Genomic DNA, 21,166 nt, shown 5'->3' with positions numbered 1-21,166 from the left:
TCCCAATTCACACGCATCGCTGGCATTAAAGTCTTCATGTAGGTAATAATTCTACCAGGGAGTTCTGCTACTAAGGGCTCAGGTTTCGCACCACCAACTTGTCTAGTGTCTGTAGCAGTGATATTAGCCCATGTGCCACCTAGTTCTGCAGCATGATCTGTATTACGAATCAACCCCCATAAAGGCTGCGGAACAACATTCCCGAACAACATGTCTATGTCAGCGAGATTCATGACACACGATTCTGCAGTCTGTGATAACTCCTTATAATATCCTGCTGGGTTTTTACGGGGGTCAGGCAATGTCAGCTTAAGGGCTAAAACTTCTGATCGCTTCCAAGGAACATGTACCCAAACACCCTGGAAATGAGCTGGCATAGCAGCGATACCTAGAGCGGCATCAGCTGCAACAGCGTCCTTCCATACTGGAGGGACTTCTCTCATAGGGTATTGTTTAACCTTCCTATCAGAGGAGTCATGTTCAAACAGCGACTGAGAAGGACCCTCGATCCTAAAAGACAATTATGTCGCAACTGCTTTCTCAACATCGGGACCCACAATCGTACCTTTTCCAAATTCAAACCGTACATGACACAATTCCTGCGGGCTTAAGTCTAAACCATGATCTTCCAATTCCTCACAGAGGAATTCACACATTTTCTCAAAAACGTATCTCTGTTTTGGTGCTTCCCATTGATGAAAAACATTTACAACAGACTCTACATCATATCTTGAAGGATAAACAATCCATCTACGTGCCATGCGGTCTAATACTTCTTTCTCTCCAGAACCAGGCAGCTGACTATGCAACTGCTTACGCTGTGAACCAGGGGTCGTACTAGATGACCCAAAGAGAGGCGATATAAAACTAGTGACCGCACTAGCTATTCGTTGTCGTGTAGAAGGAGAAGTTGAGGCAAGAACAGGGGGAAAGACAGAGGGAAGAAAAACGGGTGCAGATACAGGTACAGGGGTCGTATCAGGAAGAGTGCCGAGGGAGGCAGCTGATGTACTAGGAAAAGTCGCAGGAAGCGCAGAAGAGATAGGAAGCGAAACCGGCGGCCCTTGAGAGGGCTGCGCCGTGGGCATAGGAGCCGGATGAGGAGGAGCTGGCGGCTGCGGGAAAGCTTGCGGCAAATTAACTGGCGGCTGTACATTTAAAGGCTGCGGAGGCGCTGTAGCACTCTGCGCATATGGGGGTGGCGAACTCAGCAAATGTGATATTAGGGGATCTTTCTCCTTTTCTTTTGACGCATCTTGCTGAAGGGGCGGCAAAGCTGGGTAGCATTTATCAATCACTAGTTTACGTTGCCTGTGCAGCTGTTCATTCATTTGTTCTTCTTCATTATCTTTAAACTGTAAGGCTGCTTGCATTATTGACATACCTTTCTCTCTTTTATTTTTCTTCGCTAATTTAATTTCTTTCTGTTTGGCTTCCTTTTGCCATAGGCGGAAAGAATCAAACATCGCCGGCCGGGCTTTCTTTTTAAATAATTTAACTTCTAAGTTATCTAGGATTTCTGTGTCAAAACTACCATTTTGGGGCCATTGTAAAACACCATCCTTCCTGGTGTATCGGATCCATACTTCATTATACGCAATGGGGCCCACGCCATGTTTCACATAAAGCTCATACGTTGGAGTTCCAATTGGAGGAACCGGACACGAATCCTCTAATCGGGAGTCCCTATTACAACCCAAACAAAACAAATTTCCAAATATACTAGAACCAGGCATCGTCGCTCACTAGTCTAGTTTCAAACTTCAAAGGATTATTGAATACGATAGTCTCGTGAATACACGAGTCCTTTGGCTTTGGCACTTGCAAGTTCCAAATCAAAGCGATCCCAAAGGGATACCAAACTAAGAACTGGGAGACGCTCCACTTATACTTAACTGAGGTATCGATGACGTCCCCAGAAGACTCGTTAAATCGTTTCACTCTACCAAATCATCAAGGGTCCAAAACAGGGCGATAGTCAGGGCAGCAGTCCTTTGTAGCCGTCGGGACGCGGAGAACCTCGCAGTAAAGACTTTCGGACCACGTCGATATGCAGGGGTCGATGAAGTGGCGGCCTTCCTCCAGAATTTTCACACGAAGCTCCTCACGAACCTCTGGCTTGGACCGGTAGCGCTGAAATCGCCCCACGTTGGGCACCAACTGAAGTACTGGGTTTTTTAAAACCAACCCAGCGGTGCCAGGGACACACCCGAAGACTTCGAGTTCTTCCTGTTTCAGACCACAGAAACACAGAGCCTTCTAGGTGAAGTCAAAGATCGTGTTTATTGGCTGCAGACCAATCACAGGTATCCGAGAAGTACAACACGATGTATGTTCTCAGGAGACTGCCCCAAACCAAAAACCAGTCTTTTCTTATATACAGAATATTACGCTCTGGGCAACACCGCCCCTATTTTACAAGTGGTCGTTCACATATTTTCGCTTCAAAGAAAGAGCATAGTCATGATGATAATCCCACATTTCAGCTCGGTCAGCACATAACTATTTACCCAGCGAGGCTCAGAACCCTCATCAGATATCAGCAGACCCCAATAAAACGGACACCTCCTACTCGTAAAACAAGCCATAAATTAGGAAACAGAGTCAGGTGTGAAAGATTAGTCAGGGTTCGTGTGGGAAGAACGACTTTATGGTGTGTCAAGCCCTGGTGCTAATCTCATTTGGCCGCAGTAAAAGGAACCGGCCGAACAGGACTGACCTCGGGCCGTGGAGTCGGGTTTGCACGGGTCAACAAGAAGGCACAGAAGGTGTGCGTGTCCTTTAGGCCAAGACATGGCCTTAAACAACTGCCTATGTGAGGGCAACCACAGCATGGTTACCGTTCTAAAATGGAACCCGAGGGTTCGATATGTAGTATCGTATACAGGGTGAATTCATCGGTGAAACATGACGAAAACACTCATACATACCGCATGAGTCATTTGCGGTTCGCTGATACCAAAATCGGCAGGGTAGGACCATGCTACCAACATGGTTCCGAAATTTACAGTACCACACTGTGCTTCATAATTTTCAAATGGTGCTACTTATTCACTGGTGATATTGCCTGGACCTACCTGGGCAGAGTTCAAACTGGCTGCCCTCTGTTCTCCTCCGCTAATGTGTTATGATGGAGCACAAGGGGAGGTTTTGGTGGGGGTAAATGTCAAATCAAAGCAAGTGAGTTATGTTCACTGAGGCAGTTCATCCTTACCAATAAACATGCATCTGGTGGCCCGAGTTCAGCTGGTGGCCCATTTGGATTAGATCATTTTTGGAAACTATACTATTCTCGATTGACAACACCTAAACCTCCCTGGAGAGCAAAGATAGGAGAACCAGCTGTAGATGCCAATTGGACAAGACCTCCTTAATACAGTCAGTAGGATAATGGTGTTAGAGAGCCAAATCGATTCATTTGAAGGTATAGTCTGTGTACTTCAGTATAGGGCCATGCATTTTGAATGACCCCTGAGCACCCTGGAACAAATGGTTGATGGCCACGTCAATGGTAGGGCCATACAGAGCAAACTGAACCTGTCTGCAATCCTGGAGGTAAAACATTCCTTACAGACTTTCTTACCCCAGACAAACGATTGATTTCCAGCTGCTTTGTAGACAGCAGCTTCATTGGGCCCTACCAGCAAGGCTCCATCTCGGGCTCCACCAAGAACACGCATTGCTAAACCCTCAACTGCATATACAGAGCCAATACACGAAAGGCTAAATATTGATTAGACCACTTATCCTGTAAATTGTTGCACGTTATGATCTTCCCAGACTATGCAAGTCATTTCGAGAAACAAGAGAAGCCATTTGAAGATGTAGAAAAATATCTTAAAGCCATGAAGCTAAACTGTTTGATTCTATATCCAGCGAAGCTGACATTACTCTTCAAATAAAATTTTTGAAATCTTCTGATGCAGCACGTAACCGAATGCAAAGATGTAATACTTTTACCGTCTAAATATAAAATGCTGTAGAACCTTGGGCATACACTGGCTGCAGTATCCGAAGAAGTTAAGGGTGGAAGGCATTGGTGCTGGTGCGCAAATACATTTGTGAAGAAAGTGGATAGCTTGCAGACCACTAATGGTAAACTTGGCGTTGATGATTCTGAACTGGGAACCCATCCTGCAGAAGACCCTGTAGTCACATAGGAACCCTAGGTTACAGTGTGTTCTCTAGATTCCACAGTGTGATCATTCTGCTCTGTGTTTTGTGCTGTAATGATGTGGAGGAGGACATTATTGCCTGCTTAAGCTGATGATACCTTATAATCGTTCCACACTAACATGATGTGAATCTTATCTTTCTTTTTTTTGTTTTTCTTTTAGGAGATGTACACAAGCAACCCTTTCATAGAATGTAACAATATTTACTGATGGGAAAACCCTTAGTATAAACACCAATAGTTCTGTCGGAATTATTTATGAAACATGTAAACATTTGTAGAGATAGTATTAATCAGATCTCTCAATTGTTCAAATCAAAAATGTAAATATGAAGACCAATGTTAGTTTTCATCAATTCATTTAAACAATACTGTTGTTGATGTATCAAAAAACAAAAGCAATCCAGTCTAGATTAGTGGTAACTTAAGCATGCCCCAACAGGTAGCCTCGCAACAATCATTACTAGTCACCAGTTTAGATAGTCACAGAACCGGTGGGCTCTCAGTAGATGAACCAACATCTACATTACTTCCAATGCATCCTATTTAAATGGTCAGATCGCAAAGACAGTGACCCCAAACGAATTCCTGTGCGGCCGGAAGAACTAGTTTGGGGTCTCTGTCTTGTGATGACAATTTAGATAGGACGCATTGAAAGTAATGGAGGTTCGTTCATCTACTTAGAGCCCACCTTTTCTGTGACGATCTAAGTTGGTGATGAGTAGTGTTTGTTGTGAGGCCACTTCTTAGGGCATGCTTAAGTTGCCATTGGTATAGGATGGCTTGCTCTTGTATGTTGGTCCTGAGGAAGACCCCTTTTGATGTATTAGTTTCCACAGCCTGAACCAGTTGAAAGGTCTATGCTCTAAAAAGAAAACTTGGACTATTTACCATCGGGTCGGGAAACATTTTATGTCACTGCCCCGGAGATTCAGAAAGTGTCGATTTTTTTCACATTTCACAATAACTTTATGTACCACAATTACCATAGCACAGCCTGATTGTGTGAAAAGCTTTTTTGATATATCAAGGATAGTGTTGTTTAAATGAATTGAACAAAACTAACATTGAGTGTGGTGGCCTTCATATGTACATCTAATATATTTGATTTGAACAATAGAAATATCATATCAATACCTCCTCCACAAATGTTTAAATGTTTCATAAATAATTCCGATAGAACCATATGCGTTTATATAAAATCTCATGAGGGTGTCAGTTTTTTCGTTGTGGGTTAGAGCAGAGGGTAGGTTGGGAACTATTCACGATTGTGATAGGTTGAGGGGAGAAGTTCAGATTTGTGTGAGTGATACTTCTTGTTTATGGGTAAGTTCTGTTAAGATTATATTAACACATTTACTTGTATGTCCCTGGACACAGCTGCTTCGCCTTCTATGTTGTTGCTTGACACTCGCATGCATGGGCACTACTGCTCACCTGTAATTACATCATATGTACAATGATTTAATGGCAATTCAAAATGATTCATGGTTCTCCGGTAAGCCAGGGGTGACTTATCAGAGATTTGATGCTCTAAAATAAACATCTGTTGGACTGGGCATGTTTTTTCCACAGTAGTGTACACAGAATTCACCAAAGGTTTGAGAGGAGTGGCGATACTAATGTACAGAGTCCTCTTTTTACTGTTCAGCATTTATACCTGGGTAAACTAGTTAAGGACCTTTGGTGTTCTCTTTGGTCGTTCCTGAATGATTGCCTTCTGCTCAAGTTGTTGATTGCCAAACTAGCTGTGCAGTGGTTGCTGTTGACATAAATCTTGTAGGGGGGGGGGAACTGTGCTGAGCAGAGACTGTTAATGAGTAACGTGTGCCACTCTTAACTAACACTATGGTGACTGAGCAACACAAAGTGAGTGGAGAGGCAAAATGTAACTTAATTAAAAAATACTGCAAATGCAGATGACACTTTGCTAGACCTTCCACTTTTATCTCGTAGGGACGAAACTGCTCTGATGAGCATCCCCACAATTCTTGGAGCATTGAACGTCCTTCCAATTACCTTGACATGGACCTTCCGAAACACGCAAAAGTAGGCAAGCATACACATACGTTTTTTAGGTTTTCGTTTACGTTTAAAGTTTTTTACTCCTTGAAACCACATTGACGTAGCTTGACCTATAGTCGATTGAGAAGAAGGTAACTCTGAACTGATTTTCAGCACTTTCAAGAATATAACCCAATTCCACACAGACATAGTCACAACTCTTGGCTACATGGGACTAGTTGATGCAATTGCGTATAGAAAATGTTTCCAAACTGTTTGAGTTGGAGTCATAATACATGTGGACCCTGCACTCTTGCGCGTAATAATAGTGAAACTTGTAAGGCGCATGGCTACTTCAAGACTAAGTGTCCCAGCGCTGCAATCCAGGCTCCCATGTGTTACGTACTCCAAAATAACAGAACAGTTCTGTCTAAACAGCCAAGTTTTAAATCTCTTCCTAGAAAGGGGTTCCGAAGGGCCTGTCAAATAGTTAGAGGCAGCGAGTTTCAAAGCTAGAAAGCTAAAAGAGCTGCCACCAAGGCATACTCTTCTCACTTTCGGGATACAGATCCTACTTGCCCTCAAGGATCTAAGATACCTCAGTGGAGAAGAGGGTTTGATAAAAGGCTGTATGTACTAAGGGCTACTGTTTGTCAAAGCTTTATAACAATAGCACAACACCTTAAACGAGATCCTCTGCTTCACCGAGTGCCAATGTAACTTAGGAAAGTGAGGATCCCATGGAGACACATTTCAGAAAACTGAGAAGCGGGCAATCCGCCGCATTCTGTACTCTTTGAAGACGCATAATGCGATAATGTGACACCCCCAGATTTAACACATTACAGTATTCCAACCATGAGATAATTAAGGCCTGGGCACAGTTTTCCTCACTGTTTTGGGAGTACATCCAGGATCTTTTTCAAGACCTCTGTCTTCCCGGCATATAGGTTTAAACGGATTTGCTCCATCCACCCGGCAACCTCCTCCAAACATGACCTCAAAGAAGTAGCCATGGTTGCAGCAATTAAGTGTCATCAGCATGGGTGATAACTGTGAACCCATGATATTCAATTATCTTAGCCAGAACGAGCATATGTTAATTAACTAAGGTTGGACTCAGGAAAGAGCCCTGAAGTACTCCCTGCTGCAGATTGAACACTTTCGAATGGTGAGGTTTTTGATACACCTGGAACCTGCGTCCCTGAAGAAAGGAAGCAACCCATGGTAAAGCCATATGTCCGACACTGCCTCTCCACAGACACTCAGTGAGCTGATTGTACAATACGGTGACCAGATAGCTTAGAGAAATAGATTTTTGTGCTGTATGTTGAATGACTATGCAGTGGTATGATATGTTAAAACAAATGTCAAAAAAAGAGTACCAAAAAAACCCACTACAGGCATTGAGTACCAACGGATGGTCATACCCTTCTGCATTGGAGCTGAGTGACGTCAGGTGCACTTGGCAAACAACCGACCAGTGGAGTGTTCTGTTCTGCTGTACATCAGTCTTTCTCACATTTCAATTAATTTTATCTTGCTATCTCCTAACTTCATTTAGTTTTGGAGATGCAAATGGTGGCATGTGGCCTCTCGGACCACTCACAATTTGAGCTATGTATAGGTGATGTGGGAAGGCCTTGCACAGATGTAGCACCTGAATGCCTGGTGGGTCACTGATTGGCAAATAATGTTGGCTCATTTAATTGCCTGGATAAAGTTTTAAATGGAACACCATGGCATATCTTAAAGCTGAAGACAAAGGCTATGAAAGGGACAGTTGACTTAGAGGCAGGAGTATTATATCTTAAGAAACAGTATTTGGAGTCTAGTGGCATTGAGGTGTCTCATCAGCTAGCATAATTGATTGACCTTAAGGCACATGATGCATAATGAAGTGAGGATTGCTTGTATGGTTTGACATGTGGTGTGTTCTTCCTTATTTTCTATATGGATGAAATTAAGGAGTACCAAATTGACGGTCAATTGTTTGTTGTGTTCTCCATTGCAAAAAAGGATAGGCTGTCCAGAAACCTTATCAAAATGGATTGTCCTCTGCATCAAACTATGTTATGCCTTGACCAAAAAAGATCCTCCCAATGGCCTAATACCTCATTGCACCAGGGCAAATGCTGTCACTGCAGCATTGACTTAGGGTGTTCCTATCCTGGCCATCTGCCACATGGGCATCTGTTTATACTTTTCCGGTACTACTGCATCCAATCTCAAGTCTGCAAGGAGAGTAATTTTTACTTGCTTTGTCATCACAAACTTCCTGGTGCAAGTCCACTACTTAGAACCACCTCAGTGGAGGAGGCATTGCTTTGCAACTGCTTCGCACTGCTTTGCAACTGCTTCACACTGCTTTGCAACTGCTTCGCACTGCTTTGCAACTGCTTCGCACTGCTTTGCAACTGCTTCGCACATTGAGGAATCTGCAGGTAGATTTATCCATCAAAAGAAAGTTACTTTCAGTGACCCTCATTTTGGTGGAAAGTCTAATCACAGATTGCTCCCTGTCCCCCTGCCTCCATATTCAGTACATTGGACTTTCTACAGTAGTAAGATCCCAAGTTAATTTTTGCACATTGTCAATACAAACTCAATTCTGTGTACCACACTCCATGTCTGAGGGCATGGAAAAATACAAGGCAATTGACGTCAGCAAGCTGGGTGAATCCATTATGTGGTGGCAAGGGGGAGTTGTTACTGAGGCTAATAGTGCGCCAGTCAGTACACAGGAGCTGTTGCAAGAGTTTCCAGATCCAGTCTGGCACACAGAGAGATTCTCAAGGTGAGGATTCTGCACCACAAAGCTCATTCTTTGTGCCAAGCAGTGGAGGGTGCCTCTTAAATAACATCTGTATATTTTAAGTGGCAACCTAAGACAGCCATTCAATGCTCTGTTACTGATAGCAAGCTGACATCAGGCAGAGTAGTCTTCTTACTCAATCAAGAGCTCATGATAGTAATTGGAAACAACTTCTTTGGGCTTTGGAGGTCACCTGAACGATGTAGAAGTAAGAGGTTTTCGGGGGAGCAGCATCACCGTATCAACATTCTGCATCTGGGTGTCATACACCTATTCCTTAAGGCCTTTCTGTCTTACGTCAGGGCCAAGTCAGTCCAGATCCTCATGGGCAATGCAGCCTCTATGTTGCAACAGGCAGGGCGGGTGGGGTCCTGTGGTTGTTTTTGCTAGGCTGTGGCTAGATCTACACAGGTTATCCCAGATGGCCAGTCACCTAGCAGGTTCCTGGAACTTCAGTGTTGACAAACACAGTAGGTGTCATCTTGCTGATCACGAATGATGTCTACTCCCATGGGTGGCTTAAAAACTTAGCAAGTGTCATCTTGTCGCTGGCAAGTGATATCTAGTGCCAGATGTGGCTAAGGGAATTTTCTTGCCGCAGTGGAGCGTGCGCTCAGTAGATCTTTTCTCCACTGTCAAGAATAGTTAATGTCCATTTATCCTTTTGCAGCCTAGAACTCCTACCACAATGCCCTCTGAGTGACTCGTTACACCATAAGGGATATTCTTGCCTCATTTAGGTATTAATTACTCTGCTGCTCATCCCTCGGGTGATTGCCATGGATTGAGCTCAGAGGATTTTGTGTTCCTGCTACAGTGCTCTATCTGATAGAGACTTCTAGCTGCAGATTCTTTACTTTTGAATTTCCCAGGCTTCAGGCTGGATCCGGAAACTTTTGCTGAGCAATACCCCTTGCGTGCGACATAGGTTGGCTCCATTCTGCTCCGCGTGTCGTTGGTTATGACGTCGCGGTGCCTACATAGCCGCCAGCCAGGCGCGCGGGCGTCGGTTCTTTTCTTTCCCAGCCAGTTAAGCGCCGATCCGGGAAGAGCTACCACTCTGCCGCTTTTTGACAGGCTTTTTGGCAGGCTTTTGTTGAAATTTATGACGACTTCCTGTGCGAGGGATGTCTGGTAGGAAGACAGTTTTAAACCGTGCGTGACTTGTTCCCGCACGATGTCGGTTACCGATCCTCACCGCGTTTGTCTGTGGTGTCTTGAACGAGACCACGATTCGAAGTTGTGTTCAGACTACCGGGCGATGGCTCCGAAGACCTGGAGGGAGCGGGCATTGAAGTTGCTCGCAGCCCGGCAGTCAACACCATTGAGCGAGACTCCAAGGAGGTCATGATCCCGTTCGAAGAAGAGGAGGTTGCGGGATTGCTCTCTGAGCCCTCAGTCCTCTTCCTCACATTCGAGGTCATCTGGACACTCTGGGAAGAGCCTCAAGAAGAGGAAGAAGTCGAAGTGGACTTAATCTTCACCTCAACTGGCGTCCGTCGTCGTGAGAGGTAAGGAGCACTAACGCTCTAGGCACGGTTCTGCGGAGCCAGAGTCAACTTCGCGCCTCCCTCCATTTCCGGGACCCGGAGCGACTCTTGCTCAAGTTAAGGAGTTTTACGAGGCCATGCGCCGCGTATTGCAGCAGGACAACTCTGTCGGTGAGGTCTTGGGCCCCGCATGGTCGGAAGGGGCACCGTCAGGTTTGATGACGTCAGCTTCGGCCACAGCGCCAATGAGGCATCAGGGGTCCGATATCGGATCCGGTTTGATGCCGGTCGTACCAACACGACCTTCCACAGAGTTGAACCCAAACTCGGTGTCGGTGGCGCAGGCCCCATCCTCATTCCCGACGACACGTAGCCGGAACGGCGGCGTTCGACGCCGATTCCGACGTCGACAGAATCCAGGGGTTCTATGTTGTCGCCTGAGCACTTTGTGGACGTGCTAGGCTCAGGAAAGGAATAGGAGGAGTCTGGAGACCCTTTAGAGAACCAGGATGTATCTGAGGAGACAATGGACTGGTATGGGGAACTTGGGGTAGCCAGTGGTTTGGATACTTCCCCAGACACTGGCGATCTCTCTCCACCTACAGTGGCTACGGAGGAGGGAGCGTCCTATGCTATGGTGGTTAAGAGGGTAGCTGAGGTCCTTGGACTGGAACTGTCCTCAGTGCAGGTCAGGGCTAATCTCCTGACTGAAGTGCTTCAACCTGGGGCTTCCACCTCAACCCCATTTGCCCTTTAATGAGGCACTTACGGAAGTCCTACTAGGCAGGTCTATTTCAACGACAGTGGCCTTGAGGTGCGCCATGCCTGGCTTCGTACTTCTGGCTTCTCAGGGGATGTCCAAGCCAATTTGACGGACATGCTCTTTGATGGAACCCGCCTTTTTGGGTTAAAGGCTGACTCTGCCCTGGTCAGGTTCAAGGACTCTCGAGCTATGGCCAGATCCTTGGGCTTCTCGTCCACTCTTCGTGGCCAGTCTTCCTTTCGCCCCTTTTGTGGCAACAGAAGGGGTTTCCGGCCGCATCAGCCCTATCCTAGACACCATCCTGCACAGACTACCCAAGCCGTGCGTGCACGTGGACGCTGAACATTCCGTCCTCAGAATGGAGGTCAAAAGTCGTCCGCCACACAGCCCCCAGCAGCCCCAGCCTCCAAGCACTCCTAAGCTGATTCTGCAGGACCACACTACTCCAGTGTGTGGGAGAATTCGTCATCATCTCCCCCGCTGGAGATCTATAACAACAGACTAGTGGGTCTTGCTGATCGTCCAGGAGGGCTATTCTCTTCCTTTCCTTTTTTTCCTTCTACTATTCTGCCAACTCAGGAATGGCGGGCGGAGGATGACTTAAAGCTGCTCCAAGAGGAAGTTGCGGCTCTTTTGGCCAAAGGAGCTATAGAAAGGGTTCTAGTTTTAGAAGTAGGCAGTGGCTGTTATTCCCTCTACTTTCTGATTCTGAAGAACAACAAGGGGCTTCGGCCCATTTTGGATCTTCGGACCGTCAATCTCTTCCTCAAAAAGGAGAAATTCAAAATGCTCACATTGGCTCAGGTCTGCCTTAGACCAAGGAGACTTAATGGTAGCGCTGGACCTGCAGGATGGCTATTTTCACATTCCCATCCTGCCGGGCCACAGGCGTTACCTGCGGTTCAAGGTAAGCCACGAGCACTTTCAGTTCACTGTGCTCCCCTTCGTCCTTAACAGTGCCCCTCTGGTGTTCACCAAGGTGATGGTGGTGGTTTCAGTCTTCCCCTAAATCGATGACTGGCTTTTGAAAGCGTCCTCACCCCAGGCCGTCGTCTCCCACCTTTGTGGTGGACATCCTGCATTCGCTGAGGTTCTCTATAAACGTGCCGAAGTCACACCTGACTCCTTCTCAGACGCTCCCTTTCATCGGAGCTGTTCTGAACACATTGCAGTTTCAGGCTTATCCTCCCGAGCAGCTAGTCCAGGCTATTCAGGTTATGATTCTGATATTTCAGCCTCTATCCTTGATTTCTGTGAGGCTGACTCTGAGGCTGTTGGGCCTCATGGCCTCCTGCATCCTGTTGGTGTAAGACAGGTGAGATGGCGCATGCGGGCTGCACAGTGGGACTTGGAGTTCCAATGGGCACAGCATTGGGGGGATCTCACCGACGTGGTTCAGATCTCGGAAGGAGCTGCGAAGGATCTGCAATGGTGGTTAACAAACAGAGATTGGGTCAACGGCAGACCTCTCTCCCTTGCCCAACCGGATCTCACAATCGTGACGGATGCGTCACTTCTTGGATGGGTGGGCCACTTGGGGAGATGGAGATCAGGGGTCACTGGTCTCCGGCGGAGACGGGTTTCCACCTAAATGTGCTGGAGCTCCGAGCGATTCGTTTGGCATTGAAAGCATTTCTTCCCTCTGTCAAGGGGAAGTTGGTGCAGGTGTTCACGGACAACACCACCGCCATGTGGTACTGCAAACAAGCAAGGCGGGGTGGGGTCATGGACCCTTTTAGTCGAGAGGCCATGCGTCTCTGGACGTGGCTGGAACATCAGGGCATAACCCTGGTGGTTCAACACCTCGCAGGTTCTCTGAACGCCAGGGCAGACGATCTCAGCCGTCGATGCCTAGGGGATCACAAATACCGTCTCCAGTCGGAGGTGGCACATATTCTCCTTCAGCAGTGGGGAGAACCTTGGTTAGATTTGTTCGCCTCCGAAGAGAATGCGCAATGTCAGCAGTACTGCACGCTGGAGTTTCCAAGGTGGCTATCGCTCTGCGACACGTTTCGTCGCGAGTGCAGCTCAGGCCTGTTGTAAGTCTTTCTGCCCATACCACTCCTGCCCAGGGTTCTGAAGAAGATCAGGAGCGACCGGGCCCAACTCATCCTGTGGTGCCGGACTGGGCAAGAAGAGTCTGGTATCCAGAGCTTCTGAGCATGAGTGTTGATCCTCCGATCAGGCTGCCCCTTTGGGGGGATCTTCTGTCGCAGCAGCAGGGGAGGGCTCTCCACCCGAACCGGTCAACTCTGCGCCTCCATGCGTGGAGATTGAGTGGCGGCAGTTGATGGATTTTGACCTCCCTCCTGAGGTCTGTATTGTTGTTCTGGCGACCAGGCGACCCTCCACTTTGCTATTGATTCAAAAGGTGAAGAATCTATGTAGTACCTATCAAAATAGCAAGTTACTTTCCTTCAGTGACATTCGCTGTAGTGGACCACAGATTTCCACCATCCACCCACATCCCTGTTCTGTGGAGCCAACTTCTGATGTGTTACCAGGCTACAGGCTAGAGAGCATACCCTTTTGACATCCCAATTCGTTAGTCGCTCTATGTCTGGGAGCAATAGGTTAAGACACAGACGTCAGTGCGTAGGAGTGTATCCATTTCATTATTTCTGGAGATGGAACCGAGCTGTTACAAACTCTGATCTCTCCGTGTAGGGAAGGGCCCCTTTTTAGGCATGGTCACCCCCACTTTGTGCATGGTATTTGATGTGCGGGCTGCGTGTCTTAGTGCAGACAAAAGTGAAAACACAACATGGCCCACGTCCCTGTGTGCCATGCCCACAGACACTGCATGCAGTATAGGTAAGTCACCCCTACAGCTGGCCTTACATCCCTAAGGCAGGGTGCACTATACATATGTGAGAACATATCTGCACTAGCCGATATGCCCTGTGCTGGCCAGCTCTATTGCCATTATAAGTACATGCGCTGGACACTGGTGAAAGCAAGTTCCCCAGCTACATGACGGCTTCACTGAAATTAGGGGTGTTTGGTATCAAACATCTCGTAGTAATAAACCTACACTGATACCAGGGGTGCATCTATTAATACATGCACGCAGAGGGCACCTTATAGATGCCCAATGAAAACCTACCAGCTACTGGTGTGCTCACTGACTGGTTTTCGCCAGTCTGCCACCAGAGTCAATTTTCTGACCCATAGGGGTGAGGGCCTTTGCTCTTGGGAGGTCAGAAATCAAGTCTGCGCAGGCCGAGGGTGATTACACTCCCGCCCACAGAATGACCTGCAGATTAGCATTCCAAATCAGGGGAGCTTCAAAGAGCCCACCCCCTTTGGTATGCAAATCTGGCTTCTCTCACAGGAAAGGAAGCCAAGTCCTTTTGTCCAGAGCTCTTTGGCACCTGTACAGGTGTGAAAATTAGCTAGACTGATAGGCATGTCCGCTGTCAGGCCAGTACCACCCTTAAGGTGGGACACCTGAAGTGGGGGAGACTTTGTAGGAACTAGCCCTATTAGTGATGGCAAACTTAGAAAAATCTGGGACAGGATTATGCCCACTTCCCACAGGACGTGGTCATATAGGGAGCGGGGTGACCCCAGGGGTAGGTAGCCCATTGGCTACTATCTTATACTCCCCTAACACCCCTAAATTCAGTATTTAGGGGACTCTCTGGCACCCAAACATCAAACCCTCACGACCTACGAAGAAGGACACGGAAGAGCCGCAAAAGCAGGAGACTGAAGAAGAGCGACTGACCTGGCACCATCCCTGCCCGCCTGTCTGCTGTTCCCGTCGAACCTGGGCCAAAGATGACTCGTCCTGCAGCTATCCTGCCTCCAAAGCTTGGGAGGGCTGCCTGCTTTCAATAAAAACTCAAGAACTCCCTTGAAGCAGTGGAACTGCACCTCTGCATCCTGCAGGCACCCCAAGAAGAACCGTGAGGACTCCGGAACGGCCAAAACCTGATGCTTCCAAGCCTCACTGCATCCCCAGCCTGTGTTAAAGTGGGTCAACGGTGTCAGCCTGGTCTTGAAGCCCTCAAGAGACAGAGTTCACTTTGGTTTCACCCCTCGTAAACGCCCCTATGTCGCCTGCAGCCTCTGTTGCAGGCCCCCTCAACCGGGAATGCTCCCAGAAGAAGAAATCCGGCACCTCAAAGACTCTCTGCACTCTGCTGCCCCAGCCTGAGGAGAAGAGGCCCACTGGTGTCCCCAAGTCCCCTAGCATTGCAAGACTTGAGCCCTTTGCTTGGGTTAACCCGACTAGCCTCCCAGCCCAAACCTGCAGCTTATTTCCCCGTAGAGCAATCCCCATTGACTGACATTGGGCTCCCGACGCTATATTGCACCCGGCTGCCCTAGTGCTGCTGGAGGTGACCTGCTGGTGTTGCCTTTGACCTTGCCCGATACTCACCTCAAGTCACGGAGATTGGTGTTATAAGTCGCTGTACTGTACCTGAATGTCGTACTTGTTTTTCCTCCCATAGGATAACATTGAAGCTTCTGAAAAATGCACTGTCGACTTTAAGTGCACATGTATTCCTCTTGAAAAACGTACTTACCTGATCATATTGAATCTAAACCTATATAAACATACATGTTATTTTGATAAATTGGTGTGTATCTCCTTATTGAGTCATGTGCATCATTTATTGACTATTGTGTGTATTTACAGATGTCTTAACACTCCTCCTACACTACCCCCTAAATGAGCTCCTTGGGATTGCTAGAGCAAGCCCCTGTCCACGTGTGAGGTAACCCTTGGACACGATTTACCCTGTTGTGGTATATCCTATAAAGAGCCAGCTGCCTACACTCCACCTGTGAGCACATGGGAGCTATTGCAGGAAACATTTCCTTTTTCACTTCGGCACTTGGAAGGATTCGAAAAGTGAGGAATCTACACTTTAGGTATGCAAAAGAAAGAGCATTGCGATAGGTAAGTAACTTATCTTCAGAGAGTGGTCTTAGAGTGTGGAATTTCATCCCACCCCATCAGAAGGATTGTCTGAAAATATATACAAGAGAGATTTCAAAATGCTATTACTTTAACTACACTGTCAGCTGGAAACTAAAGCATGATGAAAAATGCTCAAATGATTGCCTAGACATTTGATCGGACATACTCTACAAAACACTAGTTTTTCCGGTATGCTACTTTATAAAGTGTTTGAACCATGATATCAGTCTACCAGGAGCCCACTAACAAAGACATACTGGTGATATGTGCCACTGTGGAGTACCCCTTGAGTTCTCCCACTTAGAAATGTTGTCGTTTTGTGTCATCAACTGATAGGTGTTGCGTATCATATATACTATTGCTTCCATATAAAGCGCTGTGCTGACCTGTCGGTTCTGGTTCGCGCTGTAAAAACCTCACAAATAAAAAAGACATAAAATTCAAGTAAAACTCACAAATAAAAAAGACATTCAATTCGAGTAAACAGAATAGTACTAGTGAATAGCATACATGGGGATCATTGCCACTTACAGTATCCATTTTAGAAATTAAATTTTATTTAAAAGTTACATTGAAACAGCTGCCCTCAGCTTTTTTTCAAGTATCAGAGGCAGTCATCTTTATGTCTGGTGGGATTAGCGTCCCACACCCTAGGCTCACTTCCAAAGATGAACTATTTGGGAGTTTTTCCATTCTCTGTTTTACCAAGTTGGTATTTGTCTCGGTTTTCCCTTTGTGATGATGTGTTGTGGGTAAAAAATAGTTGGGATTCATAAAAACATGCCTTTATATGTGATACGTGCTATTTTAAAAATGCTCTTCACTTACTCAGGGAGCCACTTTAGTGAGACCAGAACAGGGAGAGGGAGTTCAAATGATTGTCCCTGTGGCCAGTTTGGCAGCTTTTTAAAAGGTTGCTTTAACGAAAGGTAGGTGTAATTTTTGAATTCTTGCACATAGTGTTTCCTATTATCCACTCTCAACAGTCTGAGGAGTTCAGTAATAAGTTTGAAATGTACATAAGTAAAAGGTTTGATTTTCTCAAAAGGAGAATAAGTTCAGATTACTCACTCTTTGGCATTGCGTTGATGTGTATTTGGAGAGTGAGGTTTAGTGTACCCCACAATTGAGGGGCTTCGGTTTAACAAGTATATAGTACACAAAAGGGTAGCAGTTTCTAAATAGATAACAAAATAAATGTAGGTAAAAACAAAAAGATACTATGGGGGGTAGGGGGCGGCTTCCTTACTAGGAAGTGATGCCCTCACACACCTGCAAAGGTGTCATACTTCATCATTGGGCGTTTTTGCTCCTTGTGGGGTTGATGCTGCAATACCCCACAGGTCCCGCCTTCCAGGTGAGCAGGCGTAGGGGTAGGTGACGATATTAACCACCACAGAAAGAACTATCTCATGCTGCAAGCTAGATGCAAGCACCTGCTCTGACCTAAGGGGCACACATTTTTGAAAAAATATTTTTTTAGGTTATTCACCACAAAGGTTTATCCTTCACCAATGTTACCACTCTCACTTTTACGAGTGTACAGGTTGGTAATCTATAGATACCTACACCGACTCTCCTATTCCTTAACTTGGTTAGGGACAAATATTTATTTTTTACTATACTACCCCTCGGTCCTGATGAAATGCCATGAATCCCTTCTGGACCAATAGGGTGTGAAACATGTCCACCAGACCCACACCACTTGCACTTACGACTAAATTGTGCTGGGAAGTAACAGTTTAGCTTTTGCGTTTAACCTTACCAGGGGGACCCAGGAATAAATGTCACCCTTCGGGTACCTCTGTAGTATTTTTAACCCACAGGTTCACCCGCTCCACACACTTGCACTCACCCTCATGGTGTTTTTACTTTAAAAGATCTCCGCCAAAGAGCCCTCTCGCGGGCCCTTGGGGTATTGCAGTGCTGACTCTACGAGGAGCAAAAACGCCCAATGATGAAGCATGACACCTTCGCAGGTGTGTAAGGGCATCACTTCCTAATAAGAAAGCCTCCCCCCAAGTATCTTTTTGTTTTTTCCTACCTGTATTTTGTTATCTCTTTAGGAACAGCTACCCTCTTGTGTACTATATACTTGTTCTTGGGAGCTAGGTTAATGTACCGCTTTAGTCTCTAGTCCCCATCTCTTGAGATTTGTTTCAGTTTAACACCATAAGTGAGTTAAGCCATATGTGAGTTACAAGGGGATAACAGGAAGGGTTATGCTTGAAGCAGATTTAGCTTTAGGTTTTGATGTGACATGAATGTTTATCCTCAAGGATTCTAGCCATGAATTCAGCATCCTTGAGGTGGATTGTCTGCTACATCTTGGTGTCATCTTTGTAAATGTGATAGAAGACTTTAGAGCTACTGAGAATGTAAAGTAGCCCCAGATAGAATTGGAAAAGGATAGGTGAAAGAACAAGCCTCTTGCATCATCCCCCGGTTTAGAAAAGGAAGTAGACATTTTGTATGCATTGCCTCCAGTTTTCCAAGTGTATTTGAGTTTCTTGTCTAGGTTGCACTCTCAGGGCAGCAGAGGGTGTTTTGGATGCTGAAGACAAATGTACTATTCTACTTCTTGAATATTTGGGAAAAGTACATATTTCCCCAAAATGTCCTGGAGACAGTGTATATTTTAGCTATAATTCTGGAATATTTTGGGAAAGTTCCAAATTCCCAATGTAGTTCCAAAATGATTAAAATATTGTAATTTTGCATTGTCAGGAAGTGCTGCCCTGAGGGCGCCATTGAAGGCAAAAAATACAGTTTCCCAAGAGAAGAACCAGCTGAGGACTGCCACATTTAGTCTTGATTCCCTCTTTGAGGACTTTCCAGAGATGCATGGCTCCTGTGCCAAATGCAGTTGATAAGTCAAGCAGCATAACGAGTAGGGACACCCCTTAGTCTAATTTTGAAGGTGCAGCCTCCATGCTATCGCAACATCTTAAGCCTTCCTAGAGCTCATCTAGTAGATAATTTTTCTAAGTGTAATGATTAAGCTGGGACTCCATGTACCTCTATAAGACTGTGGCCTATCAGGGAAAATGATAATTCGGGTTGAAATAATTCCTATTTGCAGGATCTTTTCAGTGTTTCTTTTTAGAAAGAACAACTTATTTGGAGTATTTTTAGGGATTCTGAGACTGTTCCTTGGGACAGCGAAGTACTAATTAGGGTAATTCAATGGGGAGTTACAGTGGAGTTAATTTACTTAAGGAGAGAGATAAGAATGAGTTAAGAGAATTGTGAGGAATGTTTATTGTTGGCAGTTGTGCTGAACAGTTCTACTGAAGTGACTTTTTGAAAAAAGTGGACTGTGTGGCCTTAGCTTTTTGTGCGATGGAGTTGCAGATCTGGAATTTCAAGCGGAGTGTGTGGGAGAGATCTATCTTCTTCCCCTTCTCTAAAGGATGAAGCAGAATTCCTCCTCTCTTTCTTTGGAAATGTTGGTGATCGCTTGTGATTTTGGAATTTTGGATTGTTTCATGTTCTCAAAAAGTATTTTCAGACATATGTTTTGCTTGGTCAGTCTCACTTTTTATATAGGTAAATGTTGCTATGAAGATTAGTTTTTATACTTGATTCTTGAAACTCAAAATTGCACCAACTTTGGCACAGAGCTTTCTATCACTAAATATGTTAGCATGAACTGAAGATTGTTCTATCCTCTTTCAGTTCTTTAGGGAATCAGTGTGCCAATATTTTGCCTTTGTAGAGTAAAGCTGTCCGTAATCTGTGTCATTTCTTTGTTCCACTGCACTGTGAGCGTGTTGTTCTCCTTATCTGGAAGATTGAAATGTAGTAGGGCAGTGACCTCAAGCTCTTGCTTAGATTTATCAGTGTACTTTATGTCTCTTACTCAAAACTGAATATCCTGTGCTGTCCAGTGGTGACAATTTTGAAAGATTGGAGACAGGAGTTCATAAGGAAGTGGTGAGTTTCAATTTTGATCCGGTTTGTTTTCATAATACCAGGGACCATGGAGGAGCCTTTGAGACTGTTTTGTACTAGGATATTATAACCATCAAGGAAGATGTGTGAGTTGATTAACAATGGAGTGAAACGTTTTATCAATTATTGTGCAAAATGTTGTCATTGCCTGGTGTTTGATACGACATGAAGCTTAATAGTAGTAGTCAAGCAAGAAAAACAATCATTTGTATTTAAATTGTCAGGTTTTCTGGAGTTTTAAAGTATAACTGCTTACCTACTGCTATCTTGTTAGATCTTTTTGTTTGATTAGTGTATTCAGTGAGATAGCAGACACAGCACTGGTTGAGAGGATACATTCAATGAGATTTTGAGCCAGGAGTTCAGGTGTAGATTGTTTGAGGGAATCAGGTCAGCAGTTTACAGGTTGTTTTGCTACTCTGTAGTTATGCAGGGTAGATTTGAGGGTAGTGTTTTATTTTGCTAGTGGGGTGGCTAGTGGTGGTGTTCTATCAGTAGGGGATGGGGGACCTCTTGATTGCTAGTGTTCTTCCATTCACAGCTGTGATCTACAAGCAGGTATTTTTTGTCCTTGTGGATAAATGGAGATTTTTATACTAAGGGCCTGGGATCTAATGCTGGCCTTAGCACTTAAATGAAAATCTTGAAATGCTTGGCAAATCGATTAACTTTCCTGTGCCTACAATTTTGATATGTAACATTTAATCTTGCAGTTTAATTTTCCCGTTCAATAAAAGTTTTGGAAGGGATGCTATGCTTGATGTAAACGGCACTGTTTTATTTTTCAGCCATAAATCTCAATTCAAGTGGAAGTTCTGTGGAAGAGCAGACTATTATTTTAACTTTGGTAGAAATCCCATCTCCTTCTGTTGATGAATACCATGAAGAAACTACTCCTTTGATTTTACAAGATGTGTTACCAGCTGCAGTCCTCCTAGCTCCTGCTGACACCGACCTGTGTGGTGTAACTCAAGCTTCAAGGTAGGCAGCTGATTGGTCTGAAAGTTTTGGTTTTCTTAGTACTGATGGATCA

General features: G+C 45.4%; 1 protein-coding gene across 4 annotated transcripts in view; it reads left to right on the top strand.

The window, feature by feature from the left end:
* BDP1 (BDP1 general transcription factor IIIB subunit) overlaps window positions 1-21,166 on the top strand; it is a 1,439,438-nt gene that overhangs the window by 1,222,814 nt on the left and 195,458 nt on the right. For all 4 annotated transcript variants that reach the window (XM_085632357.1, XM_085632359.1, XM_085632358.1 and 1 more), the window contains one exon: window positions 20,922-21,114. In XM_085632357.1, coding sequence (XP_085488483.1) covers window positions 20,922-21,114 — 193 coding nt within the window. The remainder of the gene's footprint in view (window positions 1-20,921; window positions 21,115-21,166) is intronic.

The sequence above is a fragment of the Triturus cristatus genome, chromosome 2_1 (assembly GCF_964204655.1).
Source record: "Triturus cristatus chromosome 2_1, aTriCri1.1, whole genome shotgun sequence".
NCBI classification, from domain to species: domain Eukaryota; kingdom Metazoa; phylum Chordata; class Amphibia; order Caudata; family Salamandridae; genus Triturus; species Triturus cristatus.
Note: the sequence above shows the minus strand (reverse complement) of the source record. Positions and strands in the feature narration are given on the sequence as shown.